General features: G+C 44.0%; 1 protein-coding gene and 1 gene segment (V, D, J or C); one reads left to right on the top strand and one right to left on the bottom strand.

The window, feature by feature from the left end:
* Positions 1–12,864, top strand: part of LOC125160794 (STARD3 N-terminal-like protein) — a 50,491-nt gene extending 37,627 nt beyond the window's left edge. For both annotated transcript variants that reach the window (XM_047850147.1, XM_047850148.1), the window contains 5 exons: positions 1,066–1,119; positions 1,234–1,351; positions 3,290–3,385; positions 11,115–11,190; positions 12,369–12,864. In XM_047850147.1, coding sequence (XP_047706103.1) covers positions 1,066–1,119; positions 1,234–1,351; positions 3,290–3,385; positions 11,115–11,173 — 327 coding nt within the window. In that variant the 3' untranslated portion in view covers positions 11,174–11,190; positions 12,369–12,864. The remainder of the gene's footprint in view (positions 1–1,065; positions 1,120–1,233; positions 1,352–3,289; positions 3,386–11,114; positions 11,191–12,368) is intronic.
* Positions 12,865–17,171: 4,307 nt separating this feature from the next.
* The window catches only part of LOC125160117 (T cell receptor gamma constant 1-like), a 31,352-nt gene continuing 28,001 nt past the window's right edge, over positions 17,172–20,522 (bottom strand). The window contains 2 exon segments of the C gene segment in view: positions 17,172–17,775; positions 20,260–20,307. Coding sequence covers positions 17,585–17,775; positions 20,260–20,307 — 239 coding nt within the window.

Raw genomic sequence — 20,522 nt, 5'->3', positions numbered from 1 at the left:
AAGCTAATGTATCTCAGATGCAGGCTGACAGTAGTAGCCAGACTTGAGTCCCTTTCCTGAATACGTTTCTGCTGGTACCAAATAGCTGTGGCGATGGTCTCTTCCCAGTTTTCTAGGGTCTCCTTAATATGCACTAGTATTTGTCAGACCATCTGTCTCAAATTTGTTTCAGAAAAGTGAGTGACATTCACTGACTCTTTAGAAAGTATCTTTAATATCTAAACCAAATTATGAAGGGGCAGGTCATGTTCAGCGCATCCATATGATTGGTTTTGATTCTTCTTTTTAAAAACATTTGCAGGGAGGGACCAGCCAGCTGGAACAGAAGGTCGAGTCACCTGATACCTAAAAACGTACTGTCAGCATACAAAGTTAATTAGTGTCAGAATGCAAAATACCTTCTCTTCCAGGTAGCTCACTCTGGCTGGGGTGTGTGTGTGTGTGTGTGTGTGTGTGTGTGTGTGTGTGTGTGGCAGTTTGCTAACAATGCTGACCCCGCACTTGGTTAATACTTCCTGAGCTTGACACCCATGTCCGCTGACCTCCATTCTGTCAGTCAAGGCTGACAGTCAAGGCTGACTGGTGCCAGTCAAGGCACCCTGGTCAGCTGTCACATTGCTAGGATCCTAGTTGGGGGAAGGAGGGACAAGGCCCAGGTCCCGTGGGATTGTCTCTGGGCTCCCCAACCACCAGGGGGAGCCCTGGCTCTGTATTCCAGGGGTCCCTCCTGTGGGGAGAGGTCTTTGCAGGTTGGACCTTGTGGAGGACAAACCTGAGTGTCCCAGCACACCAGCCTGCTAGACTGAGGGAGGAAGGTCGCTGACCTGCTAGACCGAGGGAGGAAGGGTAGCATGAGCAGCCAGTCAGGGATCGGGCACCACGGAGAAGCCCACTGTGGCCCCGTCTGCGTTTAGGGGCTGGGGACAGGGTGATGTGGGAGGGCCCGGGCTGGTAGAGCTGCTCCAGGCCTTAGGTGCTTCTGGCGCCGACAGGTCTGTTTGTGAGGAGGGGGCTTCCCAGCGTAAAATGTCTAACTCGAATGGTGCTGGGTTATGTGTCTTTCAGCTGACGACAGCAGTGACCAGTGCCTTTTTACTTGCAAAAGTGATCCTCTCAAAGGTACAGCCTCCCACGTTTTCTGTACAATTACCGTCTATACTGGCGAAGGCTCATGTTCCAGTGTGAGCTCCTGGTAACTGCATTTCCCTCTCCTGGTCACGTCTGTCCTTCCAGCTTTTCTCTCAAGGGGCTTTCGGCTACGTGCTCCCCATCATTTCGTTCCTCCTTGCCTGGATTGAGACGTGGTTCCTGGATTTCAAAGTGTTACCTCAAGAGGCGGAAGAGGAAAACAGTAAGTGTCTCCCAGGTTAGGCTCCTCAGATGGGCTGGGGACCGAGCCAGAAGGAAGAGCCTGGAAGTCAGATTTGAAGGGAGCCACACTGGGTGGGGTAGGCGGGTCTCGGGTCTCCACCGTGCAGAAGACCCAGCAGAAATCCAGAGCAGGGTGGAGGACAGGACAGTGAGAGCACGTGGCTCCTCTCTGGAGCTGTGAGGCCAGACTTCTCTGGAAGAAAGTGTGAGCCCTGGTGAGAGGGACAGTCAGACAGCAGAAACAGCCAGCACCTCCTTATCCCCAGTGATCACGGTCCCAGGACACCAAGCACTTTGTGCATCTGAACAGGACTGTTCCTTAGGGACACAGGGATGACAGACAGGATAGGCTGAGCTGAGACAGAAAGTCTCAGAGTCCGCGATCCTGCCAAGTCTCATGTTGCTACCTTACAGCAAGCGGTGGCCTGGAAGGGGCCCCAATTAGCACAGGGGGTGCCTGGTGGGGGAGAGTGGTGGGTGAGTGAGGAACCCAGAGGGCGGGAGGGGGAAGACAGCAGCCAGACAAGTGTGCTCAGCTCAGGGTCCACCTCCCCCTGTGAGTAGCGGAGGGACTCCTAGAGATCTGTGACCATGAGCCCTGTGGGGCGGCTGTCATGTCCTGCGTGGACTCATGTGGATACTGACCAGGAAGGCCCAGTGATGGACTGAGCTGCATGATTCAGTATGGGGCTAGAATTCCTCTCTGCATGATGGCCTGAGTGGAAGCCCACGGGCCACATCTGCCCTCTGGTGGTGACATGTTTGAAACTCAGTACAGAGACCCAGGCCTTTTACCACGTGCCGTGGTTAGGTCCTTCATGCGTCTGGCTCAGATTGCCCTGCAAAATAGGAAAAATAAGGTCCTATGTCCTAGAGAAAGTGAAGTATGATTGTAACCTCAAAGGATAACGGAGAATGAGTAAACATGTAAATGGATTTATTTTGAGTAATCTCATTTACAGAGTAGAAATCTATAAGAACAGAATTATTATTCAAGAGTGCATTTTAAACACCTGAATCAGACCTAGATAAGTCTTCTGTCGTGTGTCCTCTGTGCTTGTATGAAAACCTGTTGTGGAGCAGGGCAGGTACAGCTAATGGAAGTCGCTTTTGGACTTGTGTATAAACATCAAATTGAGCTTGGGTGAAAGCATATCAGCTGTTAATGTCCCCGGGGCTTGAATGCGAGAGTGATGCCACCACGTTCAAAGGCACTAACAGGGCAGAACTGACGTTGATGAAAACGTGGAGCAGAGGGTACCTTCACGGTCACGAACAGGCAGTGAGCTCACACCTGCACCTGTGATTCGGCCGCGGCTTCCTCCAGCTTCTTTCGTGTTCGCTCAGCTCCGGACGAGACCCGCCGCCGATACTCCCTGTGCTCACGGGCACCCGTCCTGAGCTTCCACATCAGTTCCTCCCCTTTTCTGTGTTTGTTCAATTCCCTTTCCTGGGGGGACCTTTTTAAATAATAAATCTTTCTTCCCCATCTTACTGACGCTTTCCACATTTATACAAGTCTCTCCACTTATTGTGCCTTACATTTGCTATTTCCCTAACGAAGTGAATACTGGAGGCCATTTGTATGACCTACCAGGTGGTTTTGCTTTGTGCTTTGGTTTTGATTATGGTGATTTCTGCAGGGAGGAAAGTGTTCTCCAGGGAAAGAGGCCATAAATACTGACTCAAAGAATCCCCTGAGTCACAGGCAGGTTTTTAAGTCTGCTGCCATGTGCCCTCACAGCACTGGTTCATAGCGTAATAATAAAACCTATTTTTTGTTTGAAAGATTTTCTTTCTGGCAAGGGTTTTTCTCTTTTTTAGCGTAGCAACGACACCATTTTATTGTGCCTAACCTCGCCGAGAAGCTACCAGAACCGTGACGTCACTCTCAGCCTCTGAATTTCTTCCCTTCCAGGACTCCTGATAGTTCAGGATGCTTCGGAGAGGGCGGCACTCATACCTGGAGGTCTTTCTGATGGTCAGTTTTATTCTCCTCCTGAATCTGAAGCAGGTAACAAAAATGTGATTATCGCCTGTGTTTTCATCCGCCATTCAAAAGCTCAGCCCTCCCTGCCTCTCCTGTCAGAACGCTGCTGAGCAGACATCTCACAGCGCAGGCACGTAGGAGACGGAAGTAACCGAGACGTGGTCTTGATGTGGGAGCAGTGGGGAGACACAGAGTGTAAAATACGTGTAACCCGGGGACACAGACCCCGTGTGACCGGCCATGTGCATCTCAGACGACAGGCAGATGAGGGGAAGGGTCCGCTCCTCTTCTTACCCGTCATCCCCTAGCCCGACCTTCCTCCCGGGTCCCCGTGTCTGAGGGTGCAGCTCTCTCTGAGCTGTTGCCCGTGAAGAAAGCAGAGCCTCCCTGGGGACTCGGCCCTTTCTTAGGCCTCACATCCCTGCCTTCTCCAGGCCATTTCCACCCTCTGTATTTCTGCCTCCTTTACCTCATTCATTGCACCACTTCCTGTCTTCTCCACCTTCCCTTCAGCATTTCCTGCTTTGGTTTCTGCAGCCATTTGCTGCCTCGGTCACCCTCTCCCTGCCCCGCCAGAGCGCCATGTCAAATGTAACAATTGCATTGTCGTATGGCTTCCTCAAACCACTCGATGAGGTGGGAGTCTCATTATCCCTATTTCAGAGACCATCAGATTGAGGCACAGAGAGGGGAATCATTTGGGCAAGGTCTCTGGAGGAGTAGGAGGTGGTGGGATCTGAACCCCGGCTCAGTGCTGAAATCCGCGCTCACAGCTGATCCATGTGGGGCCTCTCAGTATTAATGGAAACACAGCATTGACCACCTCTTCCCCTGCCCAGAAGCCTTCAGTGGCAGAAAGGATTAAGGAAGTCCTGGGTCCTGAGCCTGGCAGAAAGCACCATTTTGACCTCATTACCCAGTTGTCCGACCTCCTGGTACCGTCTCCGTGTGTTCTCTTCTTAGCTTTGCTGAAAACGTTGTGAGCCCAAGCCATCAAGCCATCGGGCAGCTTGCTTTTTCTGTTTGTCACACTGTCCCTCTGCAGACCTGCTCTCCGAGCACGGGAGAGAAGGCTGTCCCACCGCACCCCTACCCTCTGGCTCCTGGGAGAACATTCTCTGCATTTCCTAGGACATTTCTCCCACCTGTGCGGGCTGCACTGCCTTCAGCCCTGACCTGGCCTCGTTCTATCACTGAGGTGGAAACTTGAGTTAGAGAGACTGTGTTATTTCATTCCCCGCATTGAGCTTAGTAACTATTTGAAACACACACACACATAGGATAGTAAAGCAGATTCCAGGCAGAATGAGGCATGTGAAAGATCAAAGGCCCAGCAATGTGACATAGTGAATCATTGGAACTCGAAGTAACTTGTTATCCTGGGCTATTCGTATTTGATATTAAAGCAGGTTAAATCAGGAAAGCATAGGGTCAGATGAACTACAGATGTGAATTGGCAGAATTTCTCTTCTCAGTCAGCAGAAGGTCAAAGAAGTATCAAACTCTCATTACCTCAGTATGAGGGTTACTTCGGGGAGATATTTGGTATGTCATAGGACTTGCTCTTTTGGCATGAAGGCAGTTCACAGTTTAGTCCGTGCTTTTGCACAGCTGTTATTTTTCTAACACTAGTAAAAGTTCTCAGCACTAATGTATTTACTTAACTAGAAACCCTAACTTGATATTCTCTGGACTATGTTGGATCTAAGCATAGGGTCAGACAAAATACAGATATGAACTAGGAGCCAATCTCTTTCTCAGGCGGCAGATACTCAATATAAGTATTCAGTTTTTCATTACCTTGCTATGAGGGTTATTTCATTGAGGTTTTTTTATGTCTCTTTTTTATGTCATAGGAGTCATTCTTTTGAAAGAAGGGAGTTCACATTGTTCATGCTTTTATCTAGCTTTTATTTTTCTAGGACTAATAAAAGTCTTGGTGCTAATATCTTTACCCAATTAGAAGTTCAGAACAGCCGGATAATGATAATGGGAGGAGTTACACCTTAGACATTCTTCATCAAACCTTCCAGTCCTGAATGCATTGGCTTCCTGTCTGACTTTTACCCCCACCTAGTGGAGTTCTTATCATGAATGGGCATTAAATTCTTCACGTGCTCTGTATGCATCTATTGAGATGATAATGTGGTTTTTGTCCTATATTCAGTTAATATGGTGATGCATTAAATAATATTTGGATGTCAAATCAGCTGTTTATATCTAGGAAAATTCCTACTTGGTCATGCTGGATGATCCACTATTATGTTTCTGGATTTGATTTGCTAATATTTTCTTGAGAATGTTTATCCTGATTCTCATGACATTTTACCTATTGGTCTTGTAGTTTTCTTTTTATGTCTTTGGCTTTAATATCAGTAATGCTGACCTCATAGAATACATTAGAAAGTCTTCCTAAACACTATATTTTCTGAATGAATTCTTCTTATGAATGATTAATATTTCTCCTTTAAATGTTTGATAGATTCTTCAAAGAAACCATCTGGGCTAAGAATTAATTATCTTTGTGGGAACACTTCTAATTGCTAATTCTGTATTATGTATAGATGTATTCAGATTTTTTATTTCTCGAGTCCATTTTGTTAATTTGTGTCTTTCTAGGAATTCATTTCTCCTAAATTATGTAGTTGTTGACACAAATTATAATATTTCCTTATAATCATTTTAAATTTCTGTAGAGTTGGTAGCGATATTCTTTTTTTCTTGATTTTGGAAATTTGTGTCTTCTTTCATTTCTTCTTTGTAACTCTAGGTTGATGTTTGTCAAACTTGTGATTTTCAAAAAAATGGACTTGTTTTCATTGGTATTTTTCTCTTGTTTTTCTGTTTTCCACTTCAGTTATTTCTGTTCCAATTTTTATTTCCTTTATTCTGTTTGGGTGAGTTTAGCTTACTCTTCTTTTCCATGATTGATTTTAGATTTTTCTTCTTTTTTGATAGAGGCATTTAAAGCTATAAATTTTGGGGTGCCTCGGTGGCTCAATCGGTTAAGCATCTGACTTCAGTTCAGGTCATGATCTCGCCGTTCGTGGGTTTGAGCCCTCTCTCAAACCCTCTCTCTCTATGCTCCTCCCCAATTCACAGTCTGTCTGTCTGTCTGTCTCTCTCAAAAATAAACATAAAAAAAAAAAGAATATGAATTTTCATCTAGGCATTGCTTTAGCGACCTCTTATGAAATTTGATGTGTTACGTTTTCTTTTCATGTGTGCTTGGCTTTCATCAGGTTGCCTATTATGTGTCTACATGTGAATCTGTTTGTATACATCATAATCAGTATTTCTTTACTTTATTAAATATCTAGATTATTATCTCTCAAATAAATTGGATGTTTTCTTCAAACATTTTTTCTGTTCTTTTTTTCCTTTCTGCCTCTCTGGGAGTTCATTCCATATATGCTATCTCATTGGTCTCTGAACTCTTTTCAATTTTTCTTCAGTCTTTTTCTCTCTTCCTAAGATCGGATAACTTATACAGCCCTATCTTCAGTTTCACAGATTATTTCTTCTGCCAACTTGAATATTCTTTTAAACCCCTCTAGAGAATATTTTACTTAAATATTATATTTTTCTATTCCAGATTTTACATTTTTAAGTACCTTTTCTGTTTTGTAATTTGTCTCATTCTTTAGAATCTATTTGTTCATTTATTGTGGTCATGTTTTCCTTTAATTTTTTAAACGTGGTTTTCTGTATGTCCTTGAACATATTTTTAATAGCTGCTTTGAAGTCTGTCTGCTAGATAAAATACCTGGACACATTCAGAGACAGTTTCTATTGAATTGTTACGGGGTTTTATCCCCCTGAGAATAGTCACACTTTTTGATTCTTTTCCTATCTTTTTTTTTAGTTGAAAAATATTTTGTTGAAAATATATTTTAGCAACTCTAGATTCCGATTTCCCCCCCAGAGGTTGCTTTTATTGTTATGTTTTTGCTTAGAAAATTGCTTAGGCAGAATCTGTGAAATTGTGTCCCTTGCAGTGTGTGAGTGTTAACCCTACTCAGATTTTTAATTTTTAATTTATTTTTAAGCTTAGCTGTGGTCGCCAGTGATTAGTGATTAGACAGAAATTGTGCTCAAACACCTTCATAAGACTTTCATCCTCTGCTAAGTGAAGTAAGTCAGTCAGAGAAAGACAAATACCATATGATTTCACTCATTTGTGGAATTTAAGAAAGGAAAAAAAAACCCACAAAGAAATGAAAGACAAATAAAAAAACAGACTCTTAAATACAGAGAACGGACTTTTTACCAGAGGGGAGGTGGTGGGGGGGGGGGGATTGGTAAAATAGGTGAAAGGGATTAAGAGTACATTTTTTGGGATAAACAGTGAGTAATGTATAGAATTGATGAATCAGTATATCAGACACTGAAATCTAATCTAACAGTACACATTCATTATACCGGAAATGAAAAAAAGACTTCCATCCTCTGACAAATGGTTATTTGTATATATTGAGTAGCACATTCACATTTTAGGGAATATCAAGTCGTCCTCTGCTTCTACTCTTGGCTGAGTTTTTTCACATCTCCTCTGCCTATGTCCAAGGCCTCGGGATTGACCAGGAGTGTGTGGCCGGCTTGGGCTCTGCTGAGTCTCCACTAAGCGTGCACACGGCTTCAGCCAAGCACACGTTTGCTGCAGCCACGACTGCAACCTCAGACCAGGACAGCCCCTGCCTTCCTGCCAGCGCACCCCTGAGTCTGTCGGTTCGCCCTCACACCGCTCCCCACTGCCTGTCCTATCTTGGAAGACCCTTCATGCCCAAGCAGGTGGGAGGTGGGGGAAGAATGAGATCAACGCCAGCAAGAGCACCAGTGTGGTTCCCTGAACTCTGCAGTTTTTCAAACATAAACACTTCTCAGATTGTTGTATGTCTTTGGACATTTCCCAGCTGCTGAAATGGTTAGTTTTGCTCATCTAGTTGAGTGTTACAGTTGCTTTTCAAGGAGAAGGTTTGTTAACTGCACTTGACCATAACCAGAAGGTCTTGTTACTATTTACTTTTGAATTATGTAAAGGATACATATTATTTAATGTACCTATGTTTTAATTAGAAGTTTGGCTTTATTTAGAACTCCCAAATTATTCCAAGACACTTGTCACTCAAATGCTCTTAGCTTGGCAGGTGGAAAGTAAGGTCAGAAACAGGAAGAAAAGGTATGACCATTCTCCTTAGACTCGTTTCAGAGTGAGAACTTGTTAACTGGCTCCAGTGTGTCTACGATTTACAGCAATTTAATAGGCTAGAAAGCGGAGCGTTCCAACCACTGTGCCTTTATCTATTTATGTCACCACAAGCTCACCTGGACTGTGTGACATTTATGAAGTTAGGATGTGGGACACAATATTTTCTTCAGATTCTCCACTGTTCATTCTACTGGACCAGATTTGTTCTTGGCTCTAAAGCAGGCAGACATTCTCAGAAGGGAAAAAAAAATGTGTTGTTTGAGGTGTCTTATCTGACAAGAGGAAAGCAGCTGTGAGGCAGGCTGTTTCCTTTGTGCGTGAGGAGGCCCTAGCCCTAACCTGTACCTTGGTCTTCCCACTGCTCCTTTTTTATGTTCCTTCCCTGATTGTGAGAATAACACAGGCCTTTTATAAAAATGTGCATAGAACAGCAACCAAAGAGGGGCGCCTGGGTGGCTCAGTCAGTTAAGCGTCTGACTTCAGCTCAGGTCATGACCTCACGGTTCGTGAGTTCGAGCCCCACGTCGGACTCTGTGCTGACAGCTCAGAGCCTGGAGCCTGCTTCCGATTCTGTGTCTCCCTCTCTCTCTGCCTGTTCCCTGCTCACTCTTTCTCTCTCTCTTTCTAAAATAAATATTAAAAAAATTAAAACAAAGAACAGCAACCAAAAAACCTGTCCTTCAAACTCCATGACCACATCAGTATTAACAATTCAGTTTGTCTCCTGCTAGTTTTGTGTTTGTAATGTCACATAGGTGTGGCCATACTGCTGATGTTATTTATACCCTTTTTTAAAGATGATAATTTAAAATTTATAAAGTCAGTTTGTTGTATGTATTTTGGAATATCCAGAAGTGATTCAAGTCATCTGGTTATTTTCTTAGAGTCTTTCTTATTGGCACGATGTATTTAAGTTTTTATTTTTATCAATACGATCTTACGGGATACAGTTTTTTTCATTGTGTATTTGCTTTTACTTTATTATAAAATAGGCATTTCCCATGCTGTTTTGAACTGTATAAATATAAATGGATACAAGATATTTTGTGGAAATAAGATAATCATTTAACTTTTCTCCTACCCTCAAACATCTAGATTTTTTCCCAGATTTAAAAAAAAAAAAATTTACGTCTATATATTTTTGAGAGACAGAGAGAGACAGAGTGTGAGTGGGGGAGGAGCAGAGAGAGAGGGAGACACAGAATCTGAAGCAGCCTCCAGGTTCAGCTGTCAGCACAGAGCCTGATGAGGGGTTTGAACTCACGAGTTGTGAGATCATGACTTGAGCTGAAATCGGACACTTAACTGACTGAGCCACCCAGGCACCCTTTCCCAGATTTTTTAGAAGTAAAATCTACTTAATGGAAAAAAGTATGATTGCGTCAGACATGTTTCCTCAAGGAATAATTGCAGAATGAAATGGCGGGGTCCAACGTACCAATAATCTAAGGTTCACAAGGCAGGACCCACCGCGGTGTCCCAGTGCTACAGTACTGTCACTCTCGGCATCAGGAAGTCCTCAAAACTCTCACTCACTGGGTACGGCGACTTTTAAAAATAAGTAGGGCGCCTGTTGGTTCAGTTTGTTAAATGTCCAACTTCAGCTCAGGTCACGATCTCGCGGTTCGTGAGTTCGAGCCCTGTGTCGGGCTCCGTGCTGACAGCTCAAAGCCTGGAGCCTGCTTTGGATTGTATGTCACCCTCTCTTTCTGCCCCTCCCCTGCTCATGTGCTCTCTCTCTCTCTCTCTCTAAAGCAAACATTTTGAAAAAATTAAAACAAAGTCATAAAAAAATAAAACAGTACTATATCGAAAAAACCCAAATATAAGTGGACTTGCATAGATCATAACTATGCTGTTCAAGGGTCAACTGTATACCTTAAAAGAACTAAACAGTTAATATGGGAAAATTTGTTTCTATAGACATATTCGAGCTAATATGTCATAAGCCATAAGATTAACATAGCATTGGGGCACCTGGGTGGCTCAGTGAGGTAAGCATCCGACTTCGGCTCAGGTCATGATCTCATAGTTTGTGAGTTCAAGCCCCACGTCGGGCTCTGTGCTGACAGCTGGGAGCCTGGAGCCTGCTTTGGATTCTGTGTCTCCCTCTCTCTGTCTCTGTCTCTCTCTCTCAAAAATTAATAAACATTAAAAATAAGTAGATTAAATGATTTGTACCAAAGCTCAGTGTCATCTACACTTGAAAAATACCTAAGCCTGTCAGCAAAGAGGAGGAGGACTAGGAGTAGATAATAATTCTTGCTTTATATGAAAACTTTCAGAACTACATAAGGGAAGTCCATTCAACTGATTAGTATGAGTGATCGATCCTATTTTAAGTGTTTTCTTCCTTTGAGAAATAAAGTAAAACTTTATTTTACATGTACAGTTTTTTAACGTCAACCTTTAATACTGAGGATTAAATGAGCAGATGCACCTCCCACATAAAATTTGATGCCCGTATATTATCATTTCAAGCAAATGGCTTGTGTCCTTAATGGAATCTGATACTTTTTCTCCTTCCCTTTCCCTCCCTTGTAGGATCTGAAGAAGAAGCTGAAGAGAAGCAGGACGGTGAAAAACCACTTTTGGAACTATGAGTACTACTTTTGTGACAGTAAGTGCAACCGAAAGTATAGCAACAAACTAGTTAAATATGGATCGTTTCTCTGAGTAGATTCAAGGTGAAATTCGAAGAATATGAGTATAAATCTAGAGCCAGCTCTGTCCCATTCACATGAATTTATGGTTACATTTTTCTCATGTGAAATTTCTTACCATTCTTTTGCATCAGTATGAATTTGTAAAGTATAAAAAATACCTCAGAGTTCCCATTTCTTCTTTTTCTAATTGAGGTTAAAATTGGCACATAGCCTTACACGAGTCTCCCCGCCTACGGCATCATAATTCGATTATTTGCATACACCGTAAATCCCTGCTGCCAAGTGCTGTCATACACCTGCTTCCCATCCACATCTCTCCAGAGTAAGAATGAGTTCGTTACTGTTTACTTAGCCAGAGCGTCTCCATGTCAGGTGTTACTCAGTTACAAACCCCACCTAGTGTGCTGAGTGAGGGTAGCAATCCTACGCGACGTGGGTACCGAGCATCTCTGTCTACACCTGGGCAAATGGGACTAGCATGGTGAGTGACCGTCCCAGCGGGCACCGCTGGCGAGTGGCAGAGCTGGGACTCAGGCCCGCCCAGTCTGGTACCAGGGTCCGCCCTGGACCTCCACCCAGGTGTCCCCAAGTGCCGTGGAGCTCCCGAGATGAAAGGTGTGGTCCGGCCAGAGCAGTAGCCTGATGGGCCTCAAGGTGGAGCGTGTTGTTCAGCCCCTTGAGGTCATCACAGGGAAACACTTCCACCCCGGAAATGGCAGCAAATGAACACAAAGTGAATTGTAGTGGCAGCGTGTCCACCTAATCACGTGATGACGGAAGGAAAGTGGTGCCGGGCTCAGAGCTGCTGAGTTGCTGGGACAGGCAGAGACTAGCCTGGGAGGCAGCCTGGGGGCAGTGAGCGGGCCCTGTTTCTAAAGCCCCTGCGCCCCAGCCCGCTCCAGCCCCGCTTTCTGCATCGGTGCTTGAGAGGCAGCAGAGATGGGGCCACGCGAACAGCCAAATTCAGGAAGGCTTTAAAATAAGTTCTTAAGTGGCCACACCCAGGTCTTCACGTGTTTGTAGCCGCCCAGCTTCACACAGACTTTCTCATCGAAATACAGGGCAAAGTGTAGCACTTTACCTGTTAACACTGCGTCTCAAATATTCGTGTGTTCTCATCTCTTCTTCCAAGTGTGAGAAATCCGTCACTGAAAGTCACTGGAGGAGGACAAGGACCAGAGCCGGGGTCTTTCCTGTTGCAGGTTGAAGTCCTGACACCCGCCGCTGACTTCAGCGGACGGCCGATAAGGAACTTATTTATTGTAATACCTCATAGACGTCTTACCACACCCACGTACATTTAGGAGCCTGCCTGCGGCAGGTGCATCATGTGATGAGCCACACCGCCTTGGGTGAGACTGAGTCTGATCTGTCCGTGAATACTTGGAGCCGAGTCTTGTGCTGTATTCCCGATCAAAAGACTTCTTAATATATTGGAATAACACTTTTTTAGTAAGCAAAATCTCTTTTTATTTGCTTTGCAGGGTTGGAGGTGTTTTTTTTGTTTCATGTCTCAGATTTCTTTTGTATTTCTTTTTTTAACATCCTACATTTCCCTCGTGTTTTTTAACTCACGCTTACGCGCTCTTTATACAATTTTAAAAAGTAATAAAATCCAACGTATCGAAGTGGTTCATTTTACTTTTCTTATTTGGCATTATGTATTTGGCTTAAAGTATTGGGATTACAGAATGGGGCACGGAGGGGTGTGGATGCATGTTCGAGCATAACCAGACATTTTGCATTGTTTTCATTATGAAATGGTATCCTTCCCTTAGCAGTACGGTTCTGAAATAACTGAGAGTCTTCTTTTGGATGAACAAGAGAAGACCGTGGCCATCATTTCTCTTTATGTGGCTAATTTGAACTGAAATAAACTAAATTACATCGTGAACTCCTTCTTTCAGATATGCATGTTCACCTCAATGCCTCATAGAAGGCAGCGTGTCTGTTAGTTTTCTGGTCTTATTCACTGTGTCCTTCAAGAAAAACTCAACTGTGTGTAGTGACAGTGGTGGCAACTGGCCGTCTGTGCAGGTCACGTCAGCTCCGTCTGTGCTCGTTCTGACACTGGACCAGAGGACCAGAGTGCCACGAGGAGGGTTGTGGGAGGCTGAGGCCTAAGCGGAAAGAGCCTCCTAGTGGAGAAAGGGTGAGGAGTGTCTGCAGGGTCTGGCCGAATCTCGAGAACTCAGTGGAGGGGCCTCAGGTAGAATACCCTGTCTCAGGAGGGGAGCTGCATACACACCAGGCCCCCAGATGATGCCTCAGCCGGATGTCCCTGTATATTTACCTTGAGAAAGAGCCCTCACCTACATACGCTGGGCTGAACCAGTAGCACGTGGCCCACGCTCCTGGAAGCCGAGACTCGCCCAAGAAGTTGACTCTCAGAGCACAGACCAAGAGGAATGAAGTCTGTGTTGAGAATGCGCAGTGAAGGCAGACTGGAAGCATAAAAGGCTGACCTCAGAAAATCTGCTTTGCCAGGCACCGGACAGATTGGGTCCCGGGGCTGGGCACCCTCTCTGTACCGTACGCGGGTGGCGTGGAGGTGGGGACACTTGCTCGTTGTGCTCACATTACTGAATGCTCTTCCACTTGACCCCCAGCACACTGTTATCTCCTGTGCATGTCTGCTATGGAACCTTGCTTAGCTTCATGCTACGGTATTGTGTCCCTTTGGAAGGACTGAGATGATCCAGCACGTGACATCCAATTACACAGTTGACTAAGGGCCTCCATATGTCTGTTCTCGTGAGGAAAAAAGTCCCTTCCTGTTGCCCCTCTACCTGTGCTAATAGTTTCATGTGCCCGGGTCTTGGGTTCCCCTGTCCGCACTGACAAAATGAGATCGAAAGTACCACCTGAGGAAATCACACGCCAGGGAGAAGCGCAGATCCTTGGTAGATATCAGGATTAACTGGGGCCACGAGAAGTCTGCGGGCCATTCCCCGCAGAACAGATGCATCGGACTGGACTGAAGGTGCAGCGTGTCAACGGTCCTGGTCATACGATTCCCAACTCATGAAGCAGCTACTTGGAATGAACTTGGTATAAAATAGGGGAACCCCTCACCCACAGGATAAGAGTATGTTTGGCAGCAATCATATGCGTGTGTGCAGATGGATTTTTCTTTCATTAGCTGTGACCTTTTGGAAGTGAGCAAAGTTGGCTGTGGTTTAACTGCCCTTAATTTATCATGCAGCACCCCAGCCACCGCTTGCACAGCCCCAACCAGTAGGGGCCGGTTTGACTTCAAGCATTTTCCACGAATCAACCACATTTGATAGAGCGAATAGACCAGAAAAACCCTGAGAAAACAAAACAGCAGCCCCTTCCTGCCCCCCACACTGTCCCCTGCACCACCGCCCTCCCCCTCTCTGCACCTGCCAGTGCAGAGCAGAGCCCGAGGGGCTGCCCAGGTCGGGTTGGGGAAGGGAGGGGCTGAGGATTGGAAGCCACAGGGGACACTGAAATCAGCCCACACGGCTCTGGGTCATTTGCTAGTCTCCCCTTTGCCTCTGTGCTTTCCATACACAGAAACAGTTCCAGATCTCTAGAGGCCCAGGTATTTGGTCTAAAGAGGCCTAATTAAATCCCTGAAAATGAAGGAATGGATGAAAATTAAATTTCCTCCTTTTGTGTATTTGGTGGGTCTTGTGCTGTTTCTACCTCCACTTAGTCTCCAAAAGCACCTGTTTCACAGAAACTGAAGCTGATTGTAAATAAACAAAAAATCCTTCCCAATTTTAAATGAGACATTATTTTATTCTAGTATATAAAAACTTTTACTTTAGGGGCACCTGGGTGGCTCAGTTGGTTGGGTGTCCGTCTTCTGCTCAGGTCATGATCTTGCGGTTCCTGAGTTCTTGCCCCATGTCAGGCTCTGTGCTGACAGCTTGGAGACTGGAGCCTGCTTCGAATTCTGTGTCTCCCTCTGTCTCTGTGTCTCCCCTGCTCACGCTCTGTTTCTCTTTCTCTCAAAGATAAACATTAAAAATTTTTAACTTACTTTTTTTTTTTTTGATGTTTATTTATTTTTGAGACAGAGACAGACAGAGCATGAACAGGGGAGGGTCAGAGAGACAGGGAGACACAGAATCTGAAGCAGGCTCCAGGCTCTGAGCTGTCAGCACAGAGCCCAACACGGGGCTCGAACCCACGGATCATGAGATCATGACCTGAGCCGAAGTCGGACGCTTAACCGACTGAGCCACCCAGGTGCCCCTTTTTAACTTTTACTTTAAAAGGATTCATTAGAAAAAGAGAAAAACAATCACTAATTTCTTCACCCACCTACTGTGCATTGAACATTGTGTTTTATACCCACATTTGTAGAAATATACATACACATATAAATGAGTGTCATACTTAATAGTATTATTCCTCAGAAATTATGGTCAAAGGACTGGACAAATATTGTACAAAAAAAGAAACATAAATGGACTAAATCTATGAAAATATGGTTATCCTCATCAGAAAAAACAAAACCACGGTGGAATACTACTTTTCACCTGTCAGGTTACCAAAATCCTGATGTTTGACAAGCACAGTCCTGACACTGACCTACACTGTGGTGGGAAGGGCACAAAGGCGTTACCTCTGTCGGGGTAAGTTGGCAATACCTTCAAAATTACAAGTACACATGTCCAATATTATAAAACAAGATTATAATTTCAGCATATTTTATAATAGTAAAAGATTGGAAGGGAATCCATTCGTCTATCACAAGGAACTGATCTTACAAAATGTACGTTCACCAGTAAAATACTGTTCAGCTACGTGTCCTTATATATGGACATAAAAAGAGCTGAAGAATATATAAGTGAGAAAAGCAGAATAATGTATGTTGTATACTACCTGTGTGTTGGAAGAAAATGAGACATATTTGTATTTATGTTTATATGTAAACTCATATTTGCAGAAATAACTCGAAAGATGCACAAGAAAGAAAAATGTGACCTGCAAATGTTGGGGAGGTAGAGACAGTGTTTGAAACAAGATTTCTTAGTTCAATTTTTAGAGTGTTTTGAATTTGAAATCATATGAAGGTATAATCTACCAATTTTATTACGGTCCTGCCGTGTATATTTCTTCAACAACACTTCCTGATTAATTTTCCGTATCTTTAACAATCTGCATTTTTTTTGTAGATGCATGTTAGTCCGTCATGTGACATCATTTAGTTTATTTTTCTGGTTTCTTATTGGGTGTTTGAGTTCATTTGCGACTGTTGTGAATGGTGCTACAGCATTGCACGTAAATCTTAGTGTGTTCAGTGTGTGTGTGTGTGTGTGTGTGTGTGTGTGTGTGCTATATTACTTCTAAAGTATATCTGCCAACAGTATATACAAATGCTATTGAGGACTTGCATGTATTCAGCATAAAAACTCATCGCATTCACAAAACTCCAGGAGATGTGTCGCTGTAAGTCCGTTTTATAAATGGGAAAATTATGGCACAGAGTTCAAATAGCTATAGACCCAAGATTTAAACCCAGGCACTTGGGGCCCAGAGTCCAAGCACTTAACCCCTCCAGCACCCTCCCTTCCCATGTTAGTGCAGCTCTCATGGGGTTCTTGTGACATCGGGAAACACTGTGCACGTGCACGTGCACGTGAGACACTGGTCCAGGTCTGACACACCAGCCAGGCATGCAACATGTTATAGCCTTTGCCACTGGAGTGTCTTAAACCAAATGAGTCTAATTCAGCTGCCTTTTGAAGGAGTAATAACTTGGGCACCTTCACTGGCTGTGGCTCCCCTGGGGACAGTGCCCCAAAGAAGGCATCACAAGGACTCTCTCAGGGAAAGAGTTAGAAATGTGGAATTGGCCATGATTACAACCAATGCTGAATTTGAAGGCTCAGTTGTCATGCTGTTCCTTACCTTAGCCTCTCAGATTTCACCAAATGAAAGAACACAGAGATAAAAGTACACTTTTGATTATTTTTATTATGCCTGTTATGAACAACAGAACAAAACTCAGGTAGCAAAGATGGCAGCTTCCATGTATGTAAAATAAAAGGCCTCCAGGCAATTATCTGGATACAGAGCCCCAGGGGCCGCGATGGAAGCTGCACGCCGGCTGTACTCAGAGGCGAGGGTGCTGGGTGGCTGACGGGCTGGTGGGCGTGAAGGAGAGAGCGGTACTGAAGCCCCGTGAGTGCCCCCCGGCCCCGCCCCTGACTCATGGCAGAGTCTGTTCTTGGTGCAGAGTGACATTTCCTGTTTGCCCAGCAGTTTGTAAACCCATTCTGCAGTGATGACACATAGAAAAAAGACACATGTGAACTGCAATAACCCACACCCAGAAAGAAAGCCCCGCTAGAGCCTCAGCAGACACCTTTAGCGAAAATAGCCAGTAAAGAAAAGTGGAGCCTTGGGCCACCATGTGTTACAACTCTTCTCATTGCGGCAGAGTGCTGGTCTCCCAAGCAGACAGTAGGTGATGATGATGGTGTAGACCATGCTCTTGACGAGGAGGATGACATAGGTGTAGTAGGCAGAGGTGTTCGCAAGCTGCAGCTGTAGGGGATCTAAAAGAAGCCATCGGTTAGTTTCACCTGTTGTTTTGAAAGGCTAGGACTTATTAATGGGAGGTAGGTCGTATTATACAATTCTGATGACTGGGTGGAAGTGACTTTCCTGCACCAACCCAACCCAACAGTAAACGTCTATACCACTGTCACCCCTACCACCACCACCAAGACAACCCAGAATCCAGCTTGCGGGTCAAGTGAATCAACAACTTCTGTGAAATTCACTTAGTACATTCCAAAGTCTTAAAAAGCAAGGTTATGTTTTAGATGAATGAGTCACCCTGAAAAAAGCATTCGTGATAAGTAGCTTTTACCATTTCTTCACCCCCCAGCATGTCTGTAAGTAACATATTGTTAGCTATTTAGCTAATATGCTTTAACCACTAACTAAATGCCAAATATTTAATTTTGAGAGTTTTGTGGGCAAAGCCTTAATCTTACTTAATTTTTCAGTAACCTACGAGATTATTATTTTCATTCCCATTTGACAAATAAATTAAGGACAGAGAAGGAATTTGCCGGGTGTCATACAGCTAGTAAGTATCACAAGCCAGATCTTAATCCCCGCAACACAATGTTCAAGAATACATTCTTACCAACTCTAATTCTGCACCTCCACATGCAATAAGTACCCCCAGCAACAAACAGTTAAGCAAAAATATAATGATGAATTACTGATTTAGCAGCATCTTAGCCATTACACATTGTGCATTAATGAGATTCCTACCAAGTGTAGGAATTTCCACACTCCATGGAAATTTGGTGGTGTTCACAGTAGGGTGGGTGGGAGGTTTTACAAGAAGGCATTAGTTGTGGAGAGCACTAGGTGATGAATGGAAGTGTTGAATCATTCACTATATTGTATACCTGAAACTAATATTACACGCTAAGTCAACTAACTGGAATTTAAATAAAAACCTAAAAAAAATAACAAAAGAAAATAAAGTGGAAGGAAGTAGTTAATCCAAATTCTCTCCAATGTTAGGAGGTCATAACTAACTCCCTTGTCTTTCCTGAATATTCCTCATTGGAGCTATGATGTTATAGAATGATTGCCTTTACTATCCTTTGAAGTTACCCAGGAAATATATGATGTCAAGAAGTAATTAATGACAATGGTTGTGGGACCAACTGACTACTCAATGAACCAGAAGGCAGGGTCTCTTCCTGTGGAAAATTCTTGTACAGGCTTTATCTCCAGAGAATCAGAACTCCAGAATTATTAGTTCTTGGTATGAAAAGGGACGTTGAGAGGTGAGGTACTCATAACTTCTTGCCTTTGGTCAGGTAATATGTTAGCTAAGGTCCTTGGTATTGGATATGGAGGGCAGATCAACAGGGGTGGAACCAATGCTCCTCGTCACTTTCTTGCACAGATGTGGGGAGAAAGGGACAGAAACTAGTACTTCTAATGTGTCAGCTAAATGAGATACCCTATGCTAGGCATTCCACATATGTGACCTTACGTCTTCAACAACTGAGGGAGGTGTTATTCATGTTATTCCTGGTTGGCTCAGATAATGTAAGTAATGTACCCATATTCATGCAACTAATAATTAAAAGGCTGAGGTTAAAAGTCCAGTTTGTGGCACTTGAAGCCCTGCACCCACACCCACGCCCCATGTGTGCACCTGTCTCAGGGCCTTGGCTTTGGAGTTTCTTGCACTATGATGACATCTTAGAGGAAGAATAGAAAACTGAGTAAGTATATGAACTCTTTTCTCCCCCATTTGTTTTTTGAGAGAAAGAGAGAGAGCGAGCGCATGAGTGAGGAACGGGCAGAGAGAGAGGGGGACAGAGGATCTGAAGTAGACTCCACGCTGACAGTAGTGAGCCTGATGAGGGGCTCAAACTCGTGAACCAAGAGATCATGACCTGAGCCTAAGTCAGACACTTAACCAACTGAGCCACGCAGATGCCCTAAGTATATGAACTTTTAAACCCTCTGTGTTGAAGCCTCAGATCTCACTGTGTGGCATGGTGCAAGGGATTTAATTAATTTTTGATCACTGCCCTCTTGTGTAAAATGGGAATAAAATCCTTCATAGTGAGTATTAAGAGAATTAAACAAAATGTACTCACAGTAACACAACGCCTTCTGTACAAGAACCTCTCAGTGTCGGTTCATGTTACTAAATATGAGCAAGAACACAGACTTAAAAAAATGTAGAAGCAACTTGATACTGTGTTTTCCTCAGTAAAAATAAAGACCACAGAAGTGAATGAAGTCCATTGGGGAAAGACTTCAGAGCCCCTCACTGCACCCCTAAGACTATAAAGTCCTCTCATTCCCAAACCAGCATTTATTGTGTGAAGTTGATCCCTGGGAAATGAAGGAGTGACTTAAAGTATCACTCAGTCTATTTTGCAAGATCCTGCCATTATGAGGCTTCTATCTGAAGCCAGGGAAGTTCAAAAGTAAACCTGATCAGGAGGAAAAATGCTATAACATATGATAAAGGCAAAGATACAAAGCCTTACCATTTTCATCTTTCAGAGAAGCTTCTATAGAATCAATGACAGCGAGCTCTACAAGATATAAGAACAAGTATTATTCAATTGTTCATTATTTGATATGTGTCTGTGTTGGGGCTGAAAAGAAAAAGAAAGAAAGAAAAAGAAAAGGAAAGAGAAAAGGAAGAAGGAAGGAAGGAAGGAGACAGGGAGGGAAGGAGGGAGGAAGGAAAAGAGAGAGGCAGAAAGAAAAGAAAGAAAGAAAGGGAGAGAAGGGAAGGAAGGAAGAA

The sequence above is a fragment of the Prionailurus viverrinus genome, chromosome A2 (assembly GCF_022837055.1).
Source record: "Prionailurus viverrinus isolate Anna chromosome A2, UM_Priviv_1.0, whole genome shotgun sequence".
Lineage (NCBI taxonomy): Eukaryota > Metazoa > Chordata > Mammalia > Carnivora > Felidae > Prionailurus > Prionailurus viverrinus.
This window is presented reverse-complemented; position numbering and strand designations above follow the sequence as displayed.